At 38.8% G+C, this 21285-nt stretch overlaps 1 protein-coding gene across 1 annotated transcript in view; it reads right to left on the bottom strand.

Moving 5' to 3' along the window:
• Positions 1 to 21285, bottom strand: part of Nak (Numb-associated kinase) — a 171384-nt gene that overhangs the window by 72038 nt on the left and 78061 nt on the right. Inside the window, exons 10-11 of the mRNA XM_081726884.1 lie at positions 19966 to 20110; positions 1620 to 1776 (exon numbers count right to left, since the gene is read on the bottom strand). Coding sequence (XP_081583010.1) covers positions 1620 to 1776; positions 19966 to 20110 — 302 coding nt within the window. The remainder of the gene's footprint in view (positions 1 to 1619; positions 1777 to 19965; positions 20111 to 21285) is intronic.

Raw genomic sequence — 21285 nt, 5'->3', positions numbered from 1 at the left:
TGTGACTACGCGGACAGTGCACCGATGGTTTACCAAGTTTAAGGACGGTGACGAAACACTCGAAGACGTACCACGTGCCACAAGACCAAGTATACAATTAAGATCTTCAGGTAGCAATTACGGCGAACAGTGGCCAGATATGTGAGGAACTGGAACTACAATTCAGTGTGAGTGGAGAAACCATTCGGCAGCACCTCCATTAACATGTGAAGCACTACAAGTTGGATCGATGGGTTCCACATGATTTGACTCCGGGTCAGAAGGCAACGCGAGCAGACACCTGTGTTTCTTTGCTGTCTCGTCTGAGGAAGGAGCCATTTCTGGACAGGGTGCTGACATGTGATGAAAAATGGGTCCTGTACGAAGCTCCACGGCACCGTCGTCATTGGTTAGCATCCCATGAACCAGTTCCAAAACATTCGAAACCAGCACTCTATCAGCAGAAGGTCCTCCTGTGTGTTTGATGGACTGCTCGCGGCATCATGCCTCGGGAACTACTACAAGCTGGTCAGAGCATCAATGTAACAGTGTACTGTCAGCAGTTGAGCTGTGTTCCAGAAAAACTTAGAACTTTGGAGCCAGCACTTCTCAATCACAAACGGGTCCTCCTGTTACAGGACAACGCTAAGCCTCACGTGGCTAGGATGACCCGGGACACCATTCTTTGGATGGTAAACTGCATCCGCCATACTCCCCGGACATTGCACCGTCCGATTATTACCTATTCCACTCCTTGGAGAATCACCTTAAGAGGACGCCAGTTCAAATCCCAAGTAGAGATGCAAAATGCACTTGATACCTTCTTCGCTTCACGGTCCACAAAGTTCTACCGCGATGGAATCCATGACCTTCCAGAACGTTGCTAAAGGTTGTCGATGTTGATGGGACCGTTTTTGATCTTCCAGATACATCTTAGGTGACACATCGATGTTCGAAAGTGTTGGGTGAAAAAGCGACACAACTTTCTTGGTTACCTTTATACTTCATGATGCACAATCAACAACAAAATTTCTGTAGTCCACCAGGAACCCCTGACCACGCGCAACATTTCTCTTCAAATTATTTATCAATATCAAAATGAATTGGTTTTAAGTAATTATCTTGATTTTGCTGATTGAGATTTTATGTTCTTCTGCATCAAGGACAAACATGAAATGTGAAGATTTGCTGTTTAACGTAGGTCCCAATCCGCAAGTGCTTATTCGGGATCGAACCCCCAGCACAAAATGCACGAAAAGCATGAATGTTACGGCTAATAATATATCACATATGACTGAACGCTTTCTGAGTTTTTTTTTTTCTTTCTTTTCTTTCGTTTTTCATAGCACGAATTGTCTCCCGAATACTATTTTGTTTGGTTTCACCGAGTGTTTTTCATGATAATCATGTAAACATAATTTATTTTACCTTCCTACGCTCTGACTTCTTTGTCTCTTATTTAAGTTATTCGAAGCTATCAATGAATTATTTATAACTATACTTCATATTCTGTGACCAAAGTAAAAAAAAAAAAAAAAAAAAAAAAAAAAAAAAAAAAAAACACCTTTCTTGATCTTTTAAATGTAGTGAAAACAACAAAACTCTACAATTCTCTTCTACAATTGTCTAAATCAACTTACTACTCTGAGAACCTCTTCTTATTTTATCAAATTCAGCTCCAAATATATGATCTTCAGTTAGCTGACTAAATGGAGTAGAATCTTCAAATGGGTTCCAATCAGCGATGTCAGCCGATAATGACCTTCCACCTGATGCACCTGTACTGGATAATTCACTCTGCAAAAATTAATACACAAAAGGAGATTGTAAAATAAAATAATTGTACACAATGTCAATATATATACAAATATATCTAGGTATGAAAATACCAATTGTGATTTGTTTTTATTTTCCTTTTCTGGTATAAAAGTGACAGATAAAGCTAAATACATATTTTTATAGCAGCTTTTATCAACTGGTTTCCATCCTTCTTAGTTTTCTTGGTTGGGCTGGAGTTTCGCGTTCTTTCTTCAGCAGCGAGGCTATGTGAGACATGGACATAAGTTTATGGCAGAATCCGAACCACCGTATTACGTTCTTAAAATTTCGTGGATCTCCCACCGCGAATCAAATCCGCGATACCATGCACTAAAGGCACGCGCTGGCCACTAGACCAGTGGGAAGGACTCGTTAGTTTGGTTTGTACAACTAGTACTATCGAAGTGGACTACCGTAATAACTGTCCACTCAATTACTGTATGCAAGACAAAAGTATTTTAGTTTTTAAATTGCCGAACGACTGAAAACAATAGTAAAGAGAATATTTCTTCTTGACTGACGAAATGCATCATTTTATAAATCGTAGCTAATACGGTTATATAAAATATATGTTCGACTTGAATCTTATTAAATTATCCTTTTGAACCAATATAAATTAATATAACTACCAGTAACCAGACGGAGATATTTTCCGTCCTCTTGAAAGTGTGAAATAATTTTGTAAAAGAGAGAAATTACTGAATCTAGCTGAAGCAGATCAACGTGCATTTTATTACTTTTAGCATAACCAGAGCAAAAAACTTTTTTAGCATGGTCAGGGAAAAAAAAATAACTATTGCTCTAATTTAATAAGGCCGTTACAGAGACGTGAAGCAACTTTAATTACACTTGAGCTGCTAGTAAATAACTACAGCCGATGACGAACAGTCGGCTTGTTGGAAAGCCAACTGTAGAAGAAAAAAAAAAAAAAGCAACCATTCTTGTAACTCTACTGCCTGAAAAGCCATGATCTGAGTTTTTCTAGTCTGAGTGGTATTTTAGAAACGAAAAAAAAAAGTTTTAAATATGTTAAGAAAACTGAACACTTCGTAAATACCCTCAAAAACTTTTATAAACATTTAAGACTTGTTTAAAAACTTTAAAGGCTTAAAGACTTTTAAAATGACTCCAATGAAAATGAAACCCACGAACTTTAACATCTTAAATAGAGAATTATTTAGTGTCATCTCCAACGTATTTTTCTAGAACTCTAGCTTTCGTATTTTACTCTTTAATATGTATGATATTTAACAAACTCATTCATTCTGTAGCTCACCATTTATTCTCAACTTTAAAAAATAACTGTATAGTTGGGGAAGACTGGGGATTCCTAAACAAAATTATAGAATAAAAATTACTGTAAGCACGAACTTGTATTTTGTTTTGAAAGCTATTGAATCAAATAATTTCGTTTAAGAATTCTATTTCACTTTTGTACTCCTTATAAACAAACAAACAAACAAGTAGCTCCAAAATATTCTACTATTAATCAGTGTCCTAGTATTGTTTAAGAATTATTTAAGCAAGACTTGAGAGAAATAACCGGTAGTAAAACTCATTACCTTAACGAAACATTCCTTTACTTGTATCATATTCAATCCCCTCTCTATTGTAAGTAAAACTCAGTACTGTGGCCAAATTGATTGACTGGTAAAAGTTTAATTGGAACGTCGGCCAGGGAAACTATATGTCCCCGTCACGATAAAGCCAATGGCAGACACAAGCTGCACGTTAAAAATTTACGATAAAACTTCTATTTAAAAAAAAAAAAAAAAAAAGTAAATCAAATATAAGATATATAAATTAAGAGAATAAACCAAAAAATACATGAAAAATTAAAACAGCGAAAAGGATAAAGGAATACGTAATTAATACAAAATATGTAAAAGAAAATTAGTAGTAGCAATAACAGAAACTCATACGTAAAAAGAAAATTCCTCAGAGAACGTTAACCATTTCAACCGTACAACGGTGAGAATACGGTTACTAAAGACTGTTTTAACCCCCAAAACCTGATTAAGATCTTTAGGTAGTCCTAACCTTCTCTGGACATTTTATAAAAATGTGCTGAATACTCGCTGGAACAATACAGTCCTAGCAGTTTGAATCACTACTAAATAGGAACGTGTAAGACGAGAGAGTTCAAATATGCAAGCGTGTCAGAATCACTTTATCGCAGTGACTAGTACGCGTCTATCAATTGCCCAAAAGAGTTTAATTGAGTGGAGCTTCCTTTTGTTGGCCTGGTTCCATTTTACTTGCCAATGACAGCGCATCCGCATCCGTTGAAGGAAATAGCTACCAAGATCAAAGCATGGTGGAGAATGATCCAATGCAACTGCAGACCATGTGGTATTCTTGGCTGTTGTGTCGGCACTCGTTTTCCCGGATGCCGACACGTCTTGGCACCCAACCGACAACGGCAACAGAATCCTATTATTGTGGCTGATAACATCTCACAAGAATGTCTTGCAACAGAGTATGTTTACTGAAGACAATCTGTATGGTTATAATAGCACTTTGTAAGTCAGTAGAGATAAGTACACGACGTAGCGAAAGCTGAAGAGCATACTCGAGGACTGTTCAATAGAAAAATACTGAACACAGGCATTGCAAACTGTTCTGAATTGTCCTTCGTGACGAACGCACAGCCAACGGAGTTATCTCCTTTGGAATCGTCCGTACACATTCTATTAAATGTAGTTTGAAGCCCAAAAGTACAGTCTTCTACAAAAACTATTTACGCAAGATGAAGTACCGCTGGCAAAAATGTGTCAAGCAGGACAGTGGCTACACAAGACTATTGTTATCATGGTCTCAAAGGTATGCACAGTGGTTCTTTTCCAGGTGATTGTATGAACTTTTAGATACCTCCTTCCACTTTAATTTCTAATATATATATATATATATATATATATATATATATATATATATATATATATATATATATATCTATTAGGGATGGCCAAAATTTTCCGGAATCCGGATTCCGGAAATTTTGTTTTCCGGAATTCGGAAAAATTCCGGAATTCAGAAAAATTCCGGATTTCGGAAAAATTCCGGAATTCAGAAAAATTCCGGATTTCGGAAAAATTCCGGAATTCGGAAAAATTCCGGAATTCAGAAAAATTCCGGATTTCGGAAAAATTCCGGAATTCAGAAAAATTCCGGATTTCGGAAAAATTCCGGATTTCGGAAAAATTCCGGAATTCAGAAAAATTCCGGATTTCGGAAAAATTCCGGATTTCGGAAAAAATCCGGAATTAGAAAAAATCGGAATTTTTCCGAGATCCGGAATTTTTCCGATTTTACTTTCCGGATTCCGGAAAGTAAAAATTCTGGAATTGGCCATCCTTAGCTAGTAGCTGTTAAAAGAGAAACACAATAATGAATAGGCTATATATACTGTATTAATTTCTTGTAGTTGGATATGTCTTTATCATTTACGTAGACAATTGCTACTGCAGTTATTTACTACTTTATGAGAAAGGTCTTATTTTCACACACAAAAAAGTCGCCGGTATGTCTCAAACATTATCGCGTTCGCACCTGCAGCTGCTCCAAAGCACTGCAAACTACTTTTTAACCAGGCGAAAGGCAGTGAAGGAAAAGAAATCTCAACAAATATTCTAATAACATTCGCTTATTGTCAACATACCTACAGTGAGCGCAGAAAGTGTTCGTACACCGTGCATACTTTATATTGAAAACAGCTAGCATGAGAACGGGAGGTGGAAAATATATATATAACCAGAATTAAGACTACACATTCATACATTTTATTTCTATATACAAGAGAAAGGCCAAACAAACACAATCACTGTTTTGTTCAGAAGAAAAGAGAGAATTCCTTTTTTTGTAAACACAAAAAGTCACCGTACACTTATGCTTGAATTAATGCTTATAAAGTATATTACGTTATTTAATATTTTGTGGGATTACCCTGTGCGTTAATGATTGTCTGTAGTCTTCGTGGCATTGATTTCACCTGTAGTAGTTCGTAGTTCTGTAGCTTCGGGACTGATTATGTCCCATTCTTCTTGAATAGCTTTTCTTAGGCCTTCTTTAGTAGACAAGCTGTGCCTTCTGATTCTTGTCTCCAGAACAGATCATAGATGTTCTATGGGGTTCATGTCTGGGGATTGGGGAGGTGTGCGAAGCTGTTTCAAGGTATTATAGAGTCAGGGGCGGATCCAGAGGGGGGCGATCGCCCCCCCTCCACAAGAGGAAACTTATTTTATATATAAATAAACCCATCCATAACAAGTTTGGAGCTCTTAAAAGTAGCAGTATTACCGCCGACCGCCCCCCCCCCCCAGAACTCCGTCCTGGATCCGCCCCTGGCAAACCTTGCAGACAGGCCTCGTTCAACAGTACAAACAATAATTGCGATGTATAATGTTTCTATCACTGTGCGAAACCATAAAATAATAATAATAATAATAATAATAATAATAATAATAATAATAATAATAATAATAATAATAATAATAAAAAGAACTGGAAGACCAAGAGTGTTGAGTGAACAAGTTAAACGTTACATTATTAGGGAAAGAAAAAAGGTTCCAAAAAGTAGTGCTGTGCAATTGGCAACGGATCTGGAAACACGCGGTGTTGAAGTATCAGCCAGTACAGTGCGGAATATTTGCAGGGTATCATGGTCGGATAGCCAGGAAAATGTTCTGGGTGAACAAGACAAATTGTATAAAGAGACTAAAGTTTGAAAAAAGAGTATAAAGATAAGGGATCAGGCTTCTTTCTGGAATAGGGTCATATTTTCGGACGAAAGTAAATTTAATTTTATCGAGTCCAATGGGAGGCGTATGGTATGGCGCAAGGTGAATACAGAGATGAATCCTCAAAATCTCGTCCCTAAAGTAAGACACGGAGGAGGGTCCGTGCTCGTCTGGGGTTGTATGAGTGCCTCAGGAGTGGGTCGTCTCCACCTTATCGATGGAGTGATGATCCACAAAGTGTATATTAACATATTAAAGGAATATCTCCATACTAGTGCGCAGAAGATGGTTCTTGAAAACAAATAATTGTTCAGCAAGACAACGACTCCAAACATACAGCGGAAAATACTCGATTGTGGCTACTCTATACAGGGGCGGATCCAGGACGGACTTCTGGGGAAGGGGCGGTCGGCAGTAATACTGCTACTTTTAAGAGCTCCAAACTTGTTATGGATGGGTTTATTTATATATAAAATAAGAAAGTTTCCTCTTGTGGGGGGGGGGGCGATGGCCCCGATCGCCCCCCTCTGGATCTGCCCCTGAGGTTTGCTATCTTTCTCAAAGACTTACCCTTCTTATGCACTTTAATAATTACTTTTCTTGTCTCCTCATTTGTTTCTGTTCGGTTGCTTCCCATTTCGACAGCCCACCGTGCAGTTTTTTCACTCCTATTCACAACTAAACTCATTCTGTTACTCGTCATGCTATACAGAGGTGTATACTCAGGTGAATACTAGTGAACCCCAGTTGTGGTATCTTTGTTTCGTATTCGTACGTCAGGTGTACGATCACTTTTTGCGTCTACTCTATACATTTTCTACGGAATTTATTTACTTTCTGACCATTAAACTTGTCTTTGTGGTTCTTTATTGATATATTCATAAAGCTTAGTTTTCATTATTCATATTGTGTGTGTTATTACACTTCTTAAATTTTCTGTTTCTTTTTCGCAGGCATTCTCGTTTCAATAGCATAGGTGTACGAACACTTTCTGCGCTCACTGTATGTACAGTAAATACAAATTTATAATTTTTGACTTTACGAAGTATACAATGTAATTGTTCAATAATTAACATAAGCAGGCATTCATTAATTTATATTAATATAATAATTAACAAAACTAATAAGCGGGTGATTGATGACTCAGTGGTAGAGTTTTCATCTATGGTATTCTAACCCAGGACATGTGGGTTTTCGATGGCTAATTTTGTGTTCGAAAATTTTCCCGGTGGTACTCTTGGTTCCCTTTCTTATATTTGTTCCATCATCACTCATTAACGACTTTAGTTTATCAAAACTCTATAGCCATATATTCATTCTGTCCGTCAGTGAAACAAACAGTCTCAAGAACTATCTGATGGATTACCAATCAATTTTGGCCATGATGTACAGAGTTAATAGTTAAGAATCGAGTTCCCTGATGAATGTAATATTCAAAACGGAAGCGGTACAAATCAACCATTTCCGGTTTTAACGTTAATCATTATATAGTAAATATGGTAATAGATAGCGAGAAGCGGTTTCCAGTAATCGACATATACAACATTCATGTAGATAGAATGTTACCCAGTTTGTGCATCTGCTGAAAATAATGAGCTTAGGTATTTAGAGAGCATTTTCCGCTTTAGAAAATGTGTGCTTGGTAAAGAATGTAGAGAATTAGCTGAGTCAGGCACGTAGCTAGAATATGGTAATAGGAAGGGGGGGGGGTCTGTCACGAAATACTGTGGTTATTTACCAGGGGCTCAATCATTCTAAACTATTTTATTGGCAACATATATTGGTTCGTTTAGCCAAGATTTCTAATGGGGGCATGATATGAAATACTGTGGTTACACACCAGAGGCTCGATCAATCTAAATATTTTACTGACAACATACCCATATTGATTGGTTAGGACAATAAAATGAGGATATATTAGTAAGTATTTTAATAAGAAGCTATGAAGAAATCTCGAGTAAAAGAATATAAAAAAAGTATTGAAAAAGATATCGTCTTCCGAGGTCATTCGAACGGTGTCGAGAATTTTGCGTCTGGGAAATTTGCGCCCTACCTCAAGAACAGGGAAAATTGCGCCTGCGATGTACCTCCACCGGGAAGTTTGAGCCCTGCGAAATAAAAGAACCTATTGGAGCTTACGCATTTCCTCGGAGGGGCTGACATTACAACATAAACAATCCTCCCCCCACAACCATGCCATTTGTGATTTATTTTCATTGTGGCTATATAAGGGGAGAATAAACTTCAATATAAGCCAAAGAACACAACGGATCAACGCAATCACTGCTTCTTCCAGAGATGATTTTGGGGGAACACTGGCCTCCCCAGAGCTCTCAGAGTGCCCCCTCGGAGAAGACCAAAATAATACGTCTATAATAATAAATAGAATAGTACCAGCAGTGACCCCCTCCGGAATACTAAATGTGCCCCCCGGAACATTTTTCCTGAAAGAACGACTGAACGCAATTGTGTGTTTGAAGTGTAATTCCAGCAAGTAAACACACTGTACATAGTTTTCTTGATAATATTACTGAATTGATTTTACATTCACTTTACATTTTCTTTTCTATATTTTGTGTCCTGAAAAGCCAAACAACTCGCAAGGATTGTGAACAGAGATATCTGGGTAGAGCCAAACAGCCTTTTGTAGATTAAATTATACTCTTTGATTATATTAATAAATAATTATATATCAATCATTTATACGTTTATTGTAAATTTTGTAGTATAATGAAAAATTGTATTTGTATGGATTGCCCTTTAGTGAACTAAAATTGTATTTTTTTTCATTTGTTCGGAATATTATAACGGATGGAGTAACTCACTGAGACGATGAGAGGCAAGCCTAGTTCAAGTGCGAGTGGAAGTTACTTTACACAATACAATAATAAGTTGAATTGTAGGGCGCTAACATCCCAGTGCAAATATATAGCCGGCGCATTTTCCCGTCTTTTTGGGGTAGGGCGCAAACATCCCAGTACAAATATATTGCGAGCGCATTTTTTCCTATTTTTGTGGTAGGGCGCAAATTTCCCGGGCGCAAAATTCTCGCATTCAAGAAAACTATAATGTCCGTGAAGTTGACAAGCCACTTATGTCAGACTCCAATTTCGACTTTAAACGTCGCTAGTGCTACGTTAGTGTTCGATAGTGACGCAAATCGTTAGTACTCCAACTGCATGCCAACACGCCCACTTCTAAGAATCATCTCAAAAATGAGGTTAACCGTTAGAGCAAGTAAGTGCTCATTGGTGCCATTAACATTAACGTTAATGCCTCCATCGTACGGCCCTTTGAGTAATAATAACACCACGTTTTTTGCTAGTCTCAATGCGTCCCTATATTCTCGCGAACATTCTGACGTGCCCAAGTTAGTTACTTTTTTTTTTGGACTATTGTTTATCTCCTATTGTTTATTGTTTATTGCTAATCTCCAGAGTAGTCCTTACATTAATATGCCATTGTCCTTGATAATCATTGCGTATTTACAAGCAATTTGTTATTACTGTTAGAAGATATCAAAAAACAACAGATAAAATCTACTACTTAACGGTTCATATTTTTCTTTTACAGTACATAAACGATTAATAATAATAATAATAATAATAATAATAATAATAATAATAATAATAATAATAATAATAATAATAATAATAAGACTATTCCAGCATAAAAGTTATCAATTGTATCACTCTGGCAACAAGCGACGCATATTTTAACTTCATAAAAAATCGTTTCTCACGATTTTCTGGAAAACTACGTATAACATCTTCACTATGTCAAGTTGTTTATCTCAGTGTGATATATGTCTTACCTCTGGACAATATCACAGTGAAACAAAAATTAAATATTAGGAGTACATCGTACTTTTGGACTACATCTCATTAACCATGGAAAGATTGAGTAGTGTATACTTTAGGATGTAAGTTTCAGCTTAACTTGCATCATACATTCTTAGGGTTACAAAAAGGAAATTTGTTCGTTTGCATTTGAACAAAATTCTTAGGATTACAAAAAGAAAAAATAATTTTTCCGAAATCCGGATTTTTCCCGAATTCCGGATTTTTTCCGAAATCCGGAATTTTCCCGAATTCCGGATTTTTTCCGAAATCGGAATTTTTCCGAATTCCGGATTTTTTCTGAATTCCGGATTTTTTCCGAATTCCGGAATTTTTCTGAATTCCGGATTTTTTCCGAAATCCGGAATTTTCCGATTTTACTTTCCGGATTCCGGAAAGTAAAATTTCCGGAATTGGCCATCCCTTATATATATATATATATATATATATATATATATATATATATATATATATATACACGGGTCACTCGGAAAGTTTTGAGATACGCATTGTTGTGGCACAGTATTTGAATTCCATTGAACCTTCGGATTCCATAGGCTATATATATATATATAGAGAGAGAGAGAGAATATATTTAAGTTAAGCACAACTGCATAACAACCATGAGTGAGTGGTTAGCTTTTGCGCTTCTATCGGGAAGTCAGAATTCAACTCCGCATTCAACCATTTTGACAAAGGTTTTTCTTAATTGTATCTGTGAATGTAGAGATAATGCGTGTTCTGGCCGACTTCCTTTCTCATCGTTTTTAAATCGTTGTTATTACTAATTACCAACAGTGACGGATTTACGAAGGGGGTTAGGGTGGGGATGTTTTACGGGTGAAGCTTGTACCCAGAAATTACAGAATTTCTAAAGCAAACGAAATATTTGTTATGCCTTTATTCATAAACTTCAAACTCTTCTCAAATAAAAATTAGGTATATTTAGAAAAACTAAACATTAATAAGAAAAACCCCTCCCAAAATACTTTTCTAAATCCGCCACTGATTATCAGTATGAAATGTCTTCAAGGTTGTATCCGGAAGGTTATTGCTGAATATACAAACAAAACGAAATATTAGTTATGCTTGTACTCATAAACTCCCAAATAAAAATTAGGAAGTTTTAGAAAAACCAAACATTAATCAGAGAAACACCTCCCAAAATACTTTTCTAAATCCGCTACTGATTATTTCTATAAAATGGTATTCAAGTTTGTATCCCGAAGATTATTGCTAAATCATTGCACAGCTACAGTATAACAAGAATGTGGAAGTACGCTTTGACAGATATACTGACAAACGCACGCTCTGATGGATATATTGAAAAAAAAAGTTTAACTTATGTGCTAGAAGCTAGACTAGGCCTACTCATCTCTAGAAAATGAAACACGGATGACTAAAAAGAAATGATGTAGAAAAGAAAAAAAAGTCGATAACAGAAGTTAAAATAAAGTTAAATATCTTCTACAGTTGCACTCAAATACTACGTACTTTATGTTTACTTTTAGTTCATAAAACATGTGTTCCATCCATCATGATGGTGAATTCGAGAGCAAAATATAGCATTTAGGTCATGAAATCTTATTTAACTTTAGAGTATACTATAAGAAAGCTACTTAAATAGAAAAATCATGAAAATGAAAAAAGCCAAAATTTCCAAAATTCTCGTTTTTTCCCCAAAAAAGCCGGCTTTTTATGTGCAAAAAACCATCGATTCAAAAAAGCCGGCTTTTTTGCATCTCTAGTTTGGATCTTTCCAGACGAAAATCCATGAAGTGTGGGGAAGAAGATGGTAGCAACTTTCTTCTCTAAATCTGACCATGTTGCAACTATTCCACTTGAAGAACAAAGGACTGTTACTGCTCACTGGTACACCACTGTTTGCCTAACAAAAGTGTTCCAAAAGCTTCGGGAACGGCGTCCAAGAACTGGATTGCGTGGGACCCTGCTTCATCATGACAACGCGTCCGCACACACGGTCAACATCACAATTCAGTTTTTAGAATCTACGGAGGTCAAACTTATGACTCATCCGCCGTAAGCCCTGACCTGGCCCCGTGTGAATTTTTTCTGTTCCCCAGGATCAAAGATCGCATGCATGGGAAGAGATTTTGCAGCCCTGAAGAAACAATGAAATCTTTAAGTTTTACGTCCCACGGTTATGCCGGTTAGGCTAAAGGAGACGGTGATGATGAGTAATGAATGAAATGGTGGAATGAAGTAAGCGGGAGGAAACGGGAGAACCCCGAGGAAACCCACGCACACGGTGTTTGTCAACCACAAAGTTCACTTGGATCGAACCCGGGACCCCAAGCACCAGAGGTGAACGCTCTACCACTGAGCCACCGCGGCCCCAGCAGCCCTGAAGAAGCTGTAGTAGCTTACGAGAATGAACTTTCAACACTTGAAGAAAAAGACTGGCAACACTGCTTCCAAAAGTGGTTTTCGAGGATGCAAAAGAGTACAGTGTAATGGTGAATACTTTGAGAAAATGTAAGCGTTAAATTGATTTTAAGTATGTAACTTATTTCACATCTCAAAACTTTCGTAGTGACCCTTGTATATACAAACCTGCAACCGTACTTGTTCTACATACCAGAGCCCTGCACGGGCCGGGCGCGCCCGGTTCGGCCCGACCCGTTTCAAGTGATATCAAACTGGACCGGGCCCTAACCGGGCCGAGCCGGGCCGGGCACATTTCGGGCCGAATCGGGCCGGGCACATATCGGGCCGAATCGGGCCGGCCCGGCTCGGCCCGGATACTCTGAATTACAGTTCGGAAACTAATGTTGTCAGCCTATTTGTTTTTTTAATGTCCTTCACTACCTCTATTTTTGCCGTGTTTGTACGGTCTTACTGTCAGAATATGTTCATCGTAATGTGTTTGGGAAACTGACTCTTTATTCAAGACTGCGATGTACTGGTAATACTATTACTATTACTACTTCTACTACTACTATTACTACTTCTACTATTACTACTACGACCACTGCTAATACTACAAGTGCTACGACTTCGCGTCAGAGTTGACATGTGTGGTGGTACCGAATTTACCTTCTAAGTACAGAATCAAATGAAGAAATGGCATCCGTGGTCATGAAGAAATGGCGAATTATGGCCGGTCTGCGTAGAATGTGAACCGATGCTTGATCTACGAGGGACAACAGTGGCTCAGTAGAAAAAACACTCACATCTGGTGCTAGAGGTCGTTAGATCAATCCCTGCTCATGCTATGTGAGCTTTGTGGTGGACATACACCGTGTGCATGGGAGTTTCTGGGGTGGTCCCGCTTCCTCCCACTATTTTCTTTCCACCAATTCATCCCATCATTATCCGTACAGCCTGAGCCGTAGTTACCTAAAGAACGTATGATAAAGTTAAGTACTTGACCTAGTAAGTAGAATTTGGTACGCTACCATTAGACCACGGATGCCAAAACCTGAACTGGCGTGGTCATAAGATCAGTGCAATTTGTAGTAATGTTCAATTAGGAAGGCAAATATCGAATGGTGTTACATGTTCATGTATTGTTTACATATAGTATGATGCTACAAATATAACAAATTATCATGATCAAATAAATCACCAAGTTGCCAGAGTCGATTAGGTGTTCCTGGGACGGTGGCTCAGTGGTTGAGCGTTCACCTCTGGTGTATGGGGTCCCTGGTTCGATCCGAGTTCTCGTCAAGTGAACTTTGTGGTGTACAAACACCGTGTGGGGGGTTCGCGGCGTTCTCCTGTTTCCTTCCACTTTATTCATTCCACTATTTCATTTATTTCTCATCATCACCGTCTCCTTTAGGCTAGTCGGCATAACTGTGAGACGTAAAGCTCAAAGATTTCATTTTCATTGTTTTGTTTTCGTATTACTAGTAATAGCAGTAGTGGTATTCGCTGTCGTATTAGTATAGTAACGAAAACAATAAAATCTTACAGTTTTACGTCCCATGCTTATGCCGGTTAGGCTAAAGGAGACGCTGATGATGAGAAATGAATGAAATGGTGGAATGAAAAAGTGGAAGGAACCGGTAGAACCCGAAGAAACCACGGGCACGGTGTTTGTCCACCACAAAGTCCACACGGCGCGAGCTGGGATCGAACCAGGGACACCAGGCACCGAAGGTGAACGCTCTATCACTGAGCCACCGCGCCCCCAAAGTAGTGTAGTAATGAGGAGTAGCAGTAGTGGTAGTAGTAATTGTAGTAGCTTTGGCAACAATAGTGGAATTAGCACTAGCATTCGTACTCACAATAGTAATAGTAGTATTAGCAGTAATAGTTGTAGTATTAGTATCATATACGGTGTAGCAGTTTTACCTATATGATGCAGAGCCCTGCAAACCCAGGCCCGAAGACGGCCCGGCTGGATCTATATTCTGTGCCCGGCCCACCCGACCCGGTTCTCGAGCCGGGCGGAGTACGGGCCGGACCGGGCCGGGCACAAACGGGCCAAGCGTAACCCGGCCTGAGAACAACCAATTGTGATAAGTCAATCGTTCACTATTCAATGGAAAATGAGAAATGTGTCGTCATAACGTTGCACTGTATATTTGCCCTTCTCAAATGGAAAAATTGTGTAAAAGGTTACCCAAGGCTTGCTTTCTATATCCCTGTTCCGTCTGTCTATTTGTTATCTATGCTTGCTCTGTAAAGCCATGTTTATTATATAATACAGCTCATGGACGTTAAAGTCTTATAATACGCTCACTAATGCGTTACGAGTAACAGAGAAGATAGGTGAAACTGCTACACCGTATGTAGTACTAATATTACAACGACTACTGCTAATACTACTATTACTACTCATATTACTATAGAAATACGATAGCAAATACTACTACTGCTATTACTAGTAATACGATAAGAGAACGACAACTAATAATAACACCACTACGTCTCCTATTAATATTACTACTACTACTATTACTGCTACGACTACTATCGCTACTCCTATTAACATTACTACTAATGGCAGCGAAGCAATGGAGCACAGTGTTCTTGAGCATTGGGAGGCGGACAGATTTGAGGCTTATTCTGGGGGGCATCAATTTCATCTCACTTCCCATTGTAGCAATCGGACACATATCATCACATTTCTCCCCAAGAAACACATTTCAAATCGAATTATTGGGGAGGACAGTCCCCCCAGTTCAAAGAAGGGGATTTGTCCCCCTCATCCACCCAGGATTTGCGCCAGTGACCACTGGTATAACACTACTACTAATACTACCGCTGATACTATTTCTAGTATTACTCTAGTATTACTGCTACTAATTGTAAGGCGGATACTACTACTACTGCTGCTGCTAATACTACCACTACAACTACTGTTTCTGCTTACACTATTACTACTATTACTAATTTCGTATTTGAATTTAACAAATCTTCTACGTCGTGTTATCAGTGTGTAACGTAAAGGAACTCTCTAATATGAGCGGAGTGGGCAGCGTATCGTGGTTGGCAGAACAAGGCCACTTCGAGTCTAGTTCCAGACGTCCAGTATCTGTCTTCAACATTGTGTTTGTCTGTTGGCAATCAAGTCAACATGGACCGTCTGAAGGAAGTAAAAGAAAAGCTTGCAAATAAACAATTCAAGTTAACTGAAAAGCTACAAGGACGAAGTAAAGCATTTTGCTGGACAAAGTTTTTAGTTGTAGTTGACTCGGAAAGTGGTAGTGAACAAGGGTTCGTGTCCTGTAAAGAGTGTGAAAAGATTTTAGTGTACAACAGTACAAAGTCAGGAACAACTCACCTAAATCGACATGCAAGAACGTACTGTTCATCATTAAGTGCATCATTGACTGAAAACGAAGATAATGAGAGGAAATCATCTGCGAATTCTTGTGCATCCAATACCAAATATTCAGGTTATAAGAAACTGAACTGTGAAACTGTGAAAAGTGACTTGATAGATAAGTGCGCGATTTGCGACCATTCGAAACTGTAGCGGGGAAAGGTTTTACTTCCCTAGCACAAACACTGATAAACCTAGGTGCGACATACGGTAATGTCGATGCGACAGACGTGTTGCCGCATCCAACGACGATATCGCGAAAAACACAGGAACGAGCACTTGCATTTCGCGAAGCGTATATGCCAGAAGTACGTGATGCTCTGCAACGCGGTGAATTATCATTCCAAACGGACTTGTGGACCGATAATTATCGCAAACTCTCATATATCGGACTGACAGTACAATATTTAAAAGAGTGGAACTTAAAAAGTCATGTGTTATTCACTAGTGCATTTCCAACCACACGAAAGACTGCAGAGAATATTAAAAAAGAATTAGTTAAACAACTATCTAAGATTGGAATCTCACAACAAGATTGGAGAAATGCTCCGTTCGTTACTGACCAAGGAAGTAATATTGTGAAGGCTTTAGAAGATAATAAACGCTACAACTGTTCAAATCATCTACTAAATACAGTTTTGCGTAACGCTTTTCAATACAACTTCCTCCAAGATGAGCTGCCATCAGTAAAAAACCTTTTCGATTGCGTTAGTAAATTAGTTACATATCTCAAAAGGTCTGGGTTGGTAACCCGGCTTCCACACACTGTTAACCAAGACACTGAGGTAAGATGGAACACTAAACTCATCATGTTAAGATCTGTGGAATCGCAGGTCGTCGACATCCGGCGACTACTAGAAGAGCACAAAGAAGATCAGCGTTTAGATGGCCTAGATGAATCCTTAATGAAAGAAATTCAAAGCATTGGAGGCAGAGAAAACAGTAACAATGCATTTGATACTGCCTTGGTTTGACAGACTAAAAAAAACTTTGCAGAGTTAACAGTGAAGTGGATTCGAAAGATATGTCACAGATTAAGGTTCGAGTGGAAAAGTTTCTCAATGAGAAGGTCGACATTAGTATGGATCATAAAGTGGCGACCTTCTTGAGCCCCAATTACCGTCATCTACGAGCAATGTCTGTAGATGAGAGATTATCTGTCTACACAGAAGTACGTCGCCTTATTTCGTCAGAGTCATCTACTGCAGTTGGCTTCTTTGATTCCCGTGCTATGGATAATAACTTAAGCAGACAAGATTTGGAACCACCTACCAAGAAGAATAAACTAATGGATTCGGAAGATAGACACCCAGTCCCTGGTGAATTGGATGATGAAGTAGACATCTACCTCAACATGTCATCATGTGTAAGAGAACTAGATATACTGCAATGGTGGAAGCAACAAGAGCAAACATTACCAAAATTGTGTAAATTAGCGCGTCAGTATCTCGTCATCCCTGCTTCTAGTGCGTCTACTGAAAGAGCTTTTAGTACTACAGGCTATATAGTTCAGGAACGGAGAAATGCTCTAAAGCCTGAGACTGTTGACTCTGTTTCCGTGCTATTCGACGCGTACAAGGACAGAGTAAAGCGATGTTCATTTTGCACTATTGGTTTCTTAGGAAAACTTATATTTTCATTTTCTTAATATCAACTATCCCTTCTATTATATGTGATGTTAAGAGGCATTTTTGATAGCTGATATCAATACATTTTTCATTCAGGGGACTTTTGAGGTATTTTTCGTTCAATATTGATATGTGTGGATTTTGTTTTGATTTACTACCTCGCATTCCGTCATATAGCTCTGTTATTTTCTTGTTACGAACCGTTCCAGGAACATTTCATCGATCCTGGGGTCTGGGTAATTTATTAGATCATTGTTTTTTGTTATTATTATTGTAGCATCGAATTATAAAGAATACAGGAACAATTTGTAATTGTTGTGTTTTGTTTGTTTGGTGTATGTATGTATGTTATACTAAGTTATACTTATGTACTAAATTTTTCTTATCTTACAGCAATAAAGATGCTCCAAGTAGAAGCAGAGACCCGAGATTAAATTTAGGACTCGGGTTAATAAGAAAGCCCCATTCCCAGTCATGGGTAATAAAAAAAACGAAAGAGAGAGAGAAAAAAGAAATAATAAGTAGAGAGATTAGAAAGAATTAGGAGCAGTTGCGACTGCCAATAAGTCCAAAGTAATTGGCAATGGCAGGGATAGTGGTGGATAAAAAAAAAAAAAAAAAAAAAAAAAAAAAAAAAAAAAAAAACCCACAGGAACACGCGTAACATGATTTGGAAACTACCTTGCTAATTGAACATTACTACAAATTGCGCTAATCTTATAAACACACCAGTTCGTGGTTTCGGCCTCCGTGCTCTAATGGTAGCGGACCAAATTCTAATTAGTAGGTCAAGGACTTGACTTTCTCATATGTTCTTTAGGCAATTACGGCTCAAGACGTATGGATGATGATGGATGAATTGGTGGAATGAAGACAGTGGACGAAAACGGGCTAATCCGAAAACTCCCACGCTCACGTTTGTTTGTCCACCACAAAGCTCACATAACAGGAGGAGGGATCGATCCGATGACCTCTAGCACCAGATGTGAGTGCTTTACCTACTGAGCCACCGTTGTCCCTCGTCAAGCATCGGTTCACATTCTACGCAGACCGGCCATAATAACTAGTATTTATTCGATTTTTTCTGTACTTAGATTGTAAAGTATGTACCACTAGACATCAGGGGTGGATCCAGGGGGGGGCGATCGCCCCCCCCCCCCAGAAGAGGAAACTTTCTTATTTTATATATATAAATAAAACTCATCCCAAAGTTTGGAGCCCTTAAAAGTAGCAGTATAACAACCCACCGCCCCCTCCCCAGAAGTCGGTCCTGGATCCGCCCCGGCGGGTCAACTCTGACGCGAAGTCGTAGCAGTTGTAGTAGTAGAAGTAATAGTAGTAGTAACAATAGTAATAGCAGTAATAGTATTAGTAATAATAATAATAATAATAATAGCAGTAGCAGTAGTAGTAATAATAAGAGTAGTAGAAGTACAGTACTTTACAGTCTTGAATAAAGAGTTAATTTCCCAAACACATTACAATTAACACAGGCTGCCAATATTAGTTTCCGATCCATCTTTCACAGTGTTCGGGCCGAGCCGGGCCGGCCCGGCTCGGCCCGAAATGTACCCGGTCTGGTTCGGCCCGGAATGTGCCCGGCCCGGTTCGGTCCGGTTAGAGCCCGGCCCGTCGGGCCGGGCCGGGTCGAGCCGGGCACAGAATTCAGATCCATCCGGGCCGGGCCGGGCAGTCTTCGGGCCTGGGTTAGCAGGGCTTTGCTACATACACATCTCTTTTTATCTACAGGTAATGAATTTCACCTTAAATTTTAAAATTTTTGTTTTCCCCAACTAAATCTATATACAAGACATTTTTGTAAGTCAAGTATAATAAGAATTATAGGCAATAAACCCACATCAGCAGTTTATCACTATCATATTGCAACAATTACATGACTTATGCAATATTTCATTGACAATGTAAAGCCGCATCTTTATACTGATTGGTGTTCCACGTCGTTTTTCGGTACCAAAGCTATACAAGAAATTTGACCTGGAATCTGAATTTTGTGTGTTCTCATCAGAAATAAAATATCAGAACCGCGGACATCAAAGAGTAACTGATTCTTGTAGGCTATTTGGAAGTTGATTATATATATCAATTTGTAGAGTCACAAAATGAACGAAATCACAGAATCAAGCTATGTTAAGAAACTCTATACTTACATGCGACGCAGAAACCCCAACAAGATGTCTGTGGGGCTCCCCGGAGGGTTCTGGAATGTTACTAGGTGGAGTATTAGAACCAGAACGGGACTTGACTGAAGCTTCGTACGGGGCAAGGAACTGGCTGGTTTCATTTTGATATACTCTGGAAAAAACAAAACATATTTGGTGTAGGAATTAAATTTTTCGCTCACAGACTTGTATCACATCTCTTCTTGATTTCCAATACCTTATCATTAACTAGAAATATTCACACAAAGATTCCACTACATTATTTTATTTATAGTTATAGTTTTAGATACAGCACCTCGGCCATTTTACACTAAAACGTATGTCAACAGTAATAGACAAAAAATATTTGGTCTAGGAATTAATTCGTGCGGGTGGACAAGAGATGGCGCAACGAACGGAGCGTCCCACAGTTCCGTGTATCCACACATGTGTTGCAAACCCCTGTCATCGCGTATCGTTCGTAGTATAGGGCAGTGGATTAAAGCGTCAACAACACCAGTTTGTAGTTAAGTGAACATGGCGCAATTTGTGCCTGATAAAGTGTTTTTGCGGGGTGTCCTGCTGCATTACTTTAACATGCAGAAAAGTGCGACTGAAAGTCATCGTATTTTGGTGGAAGTGTATGGTGACCATGCTCTAGCTGAGCGAACGTGTCAGAAGTGGTTTGCAGGGTTTAGAAGTGGAGATTTCGGCTTGGCAGACCAAAAGCGAGCTGGACAGCCAAAAAAAATTTCAAGACGAAGAATTGACAACATTGCTCGAGCAGGATTCGTGTCAAACGCAGGAACAACTTGCAGCAGCATTAGGCGTTGATCAAACAACAGTCTCCAAACGCTTGAAAGCCATGGGAATGATTCAAAAGATGTCACATTGGGTTCCACATGAATTGAAAGACAGAGACGTTGAAAGACGAAAAACCATTTGCGAATTGCTGCTTCAACGACAGAGCAGAAAGGGGTTTCTGCATCGAATTATTACGGCTGATGAGAAGTGGATCCATTACGAGAACCCTAAACGAAAAAAGGCCTGGGTGAAACCAGGTGAACCAGGTCCATCACAACCAAAACGAGATATTCACTGTGCAAAGGTTATGCTGTGCATATGGTGGGATATGAAAGGTGTGGTGTACTATGAGCTGCTGCAACCGGGTGAAACTATGAATGGAGAACGTTATCGACGACAATTAATGCGTTTGAAGCAAGCTCTGGCCAGAACACGACCAGAATGGGAGAACAGACATGATAAACTTATTGTTCAACATGATAACGCTCGCCCACATGTCGCAAAACCGGTCAAAACCTATTTAGA

Source organism: Thermobia domestica, chromosome 1 (genome assembly GCF_964235325.1).
Source record: "Thermobia domestica chromosome 1, izTheDome1.hap1.1, whole genome shotgun sequence".
Lineage (NCBI taxonomy): Eukaryota > Metazoa > Arthropoda > Insecta > Zygentoma > Lepismatidae > Thermobia > Thermobia domestica.
The sequence above is the reverse complement of the archived record's forward strand: the minus strand, read 5'-3'. Positions and strand labels throughout refer to the sequence as shown.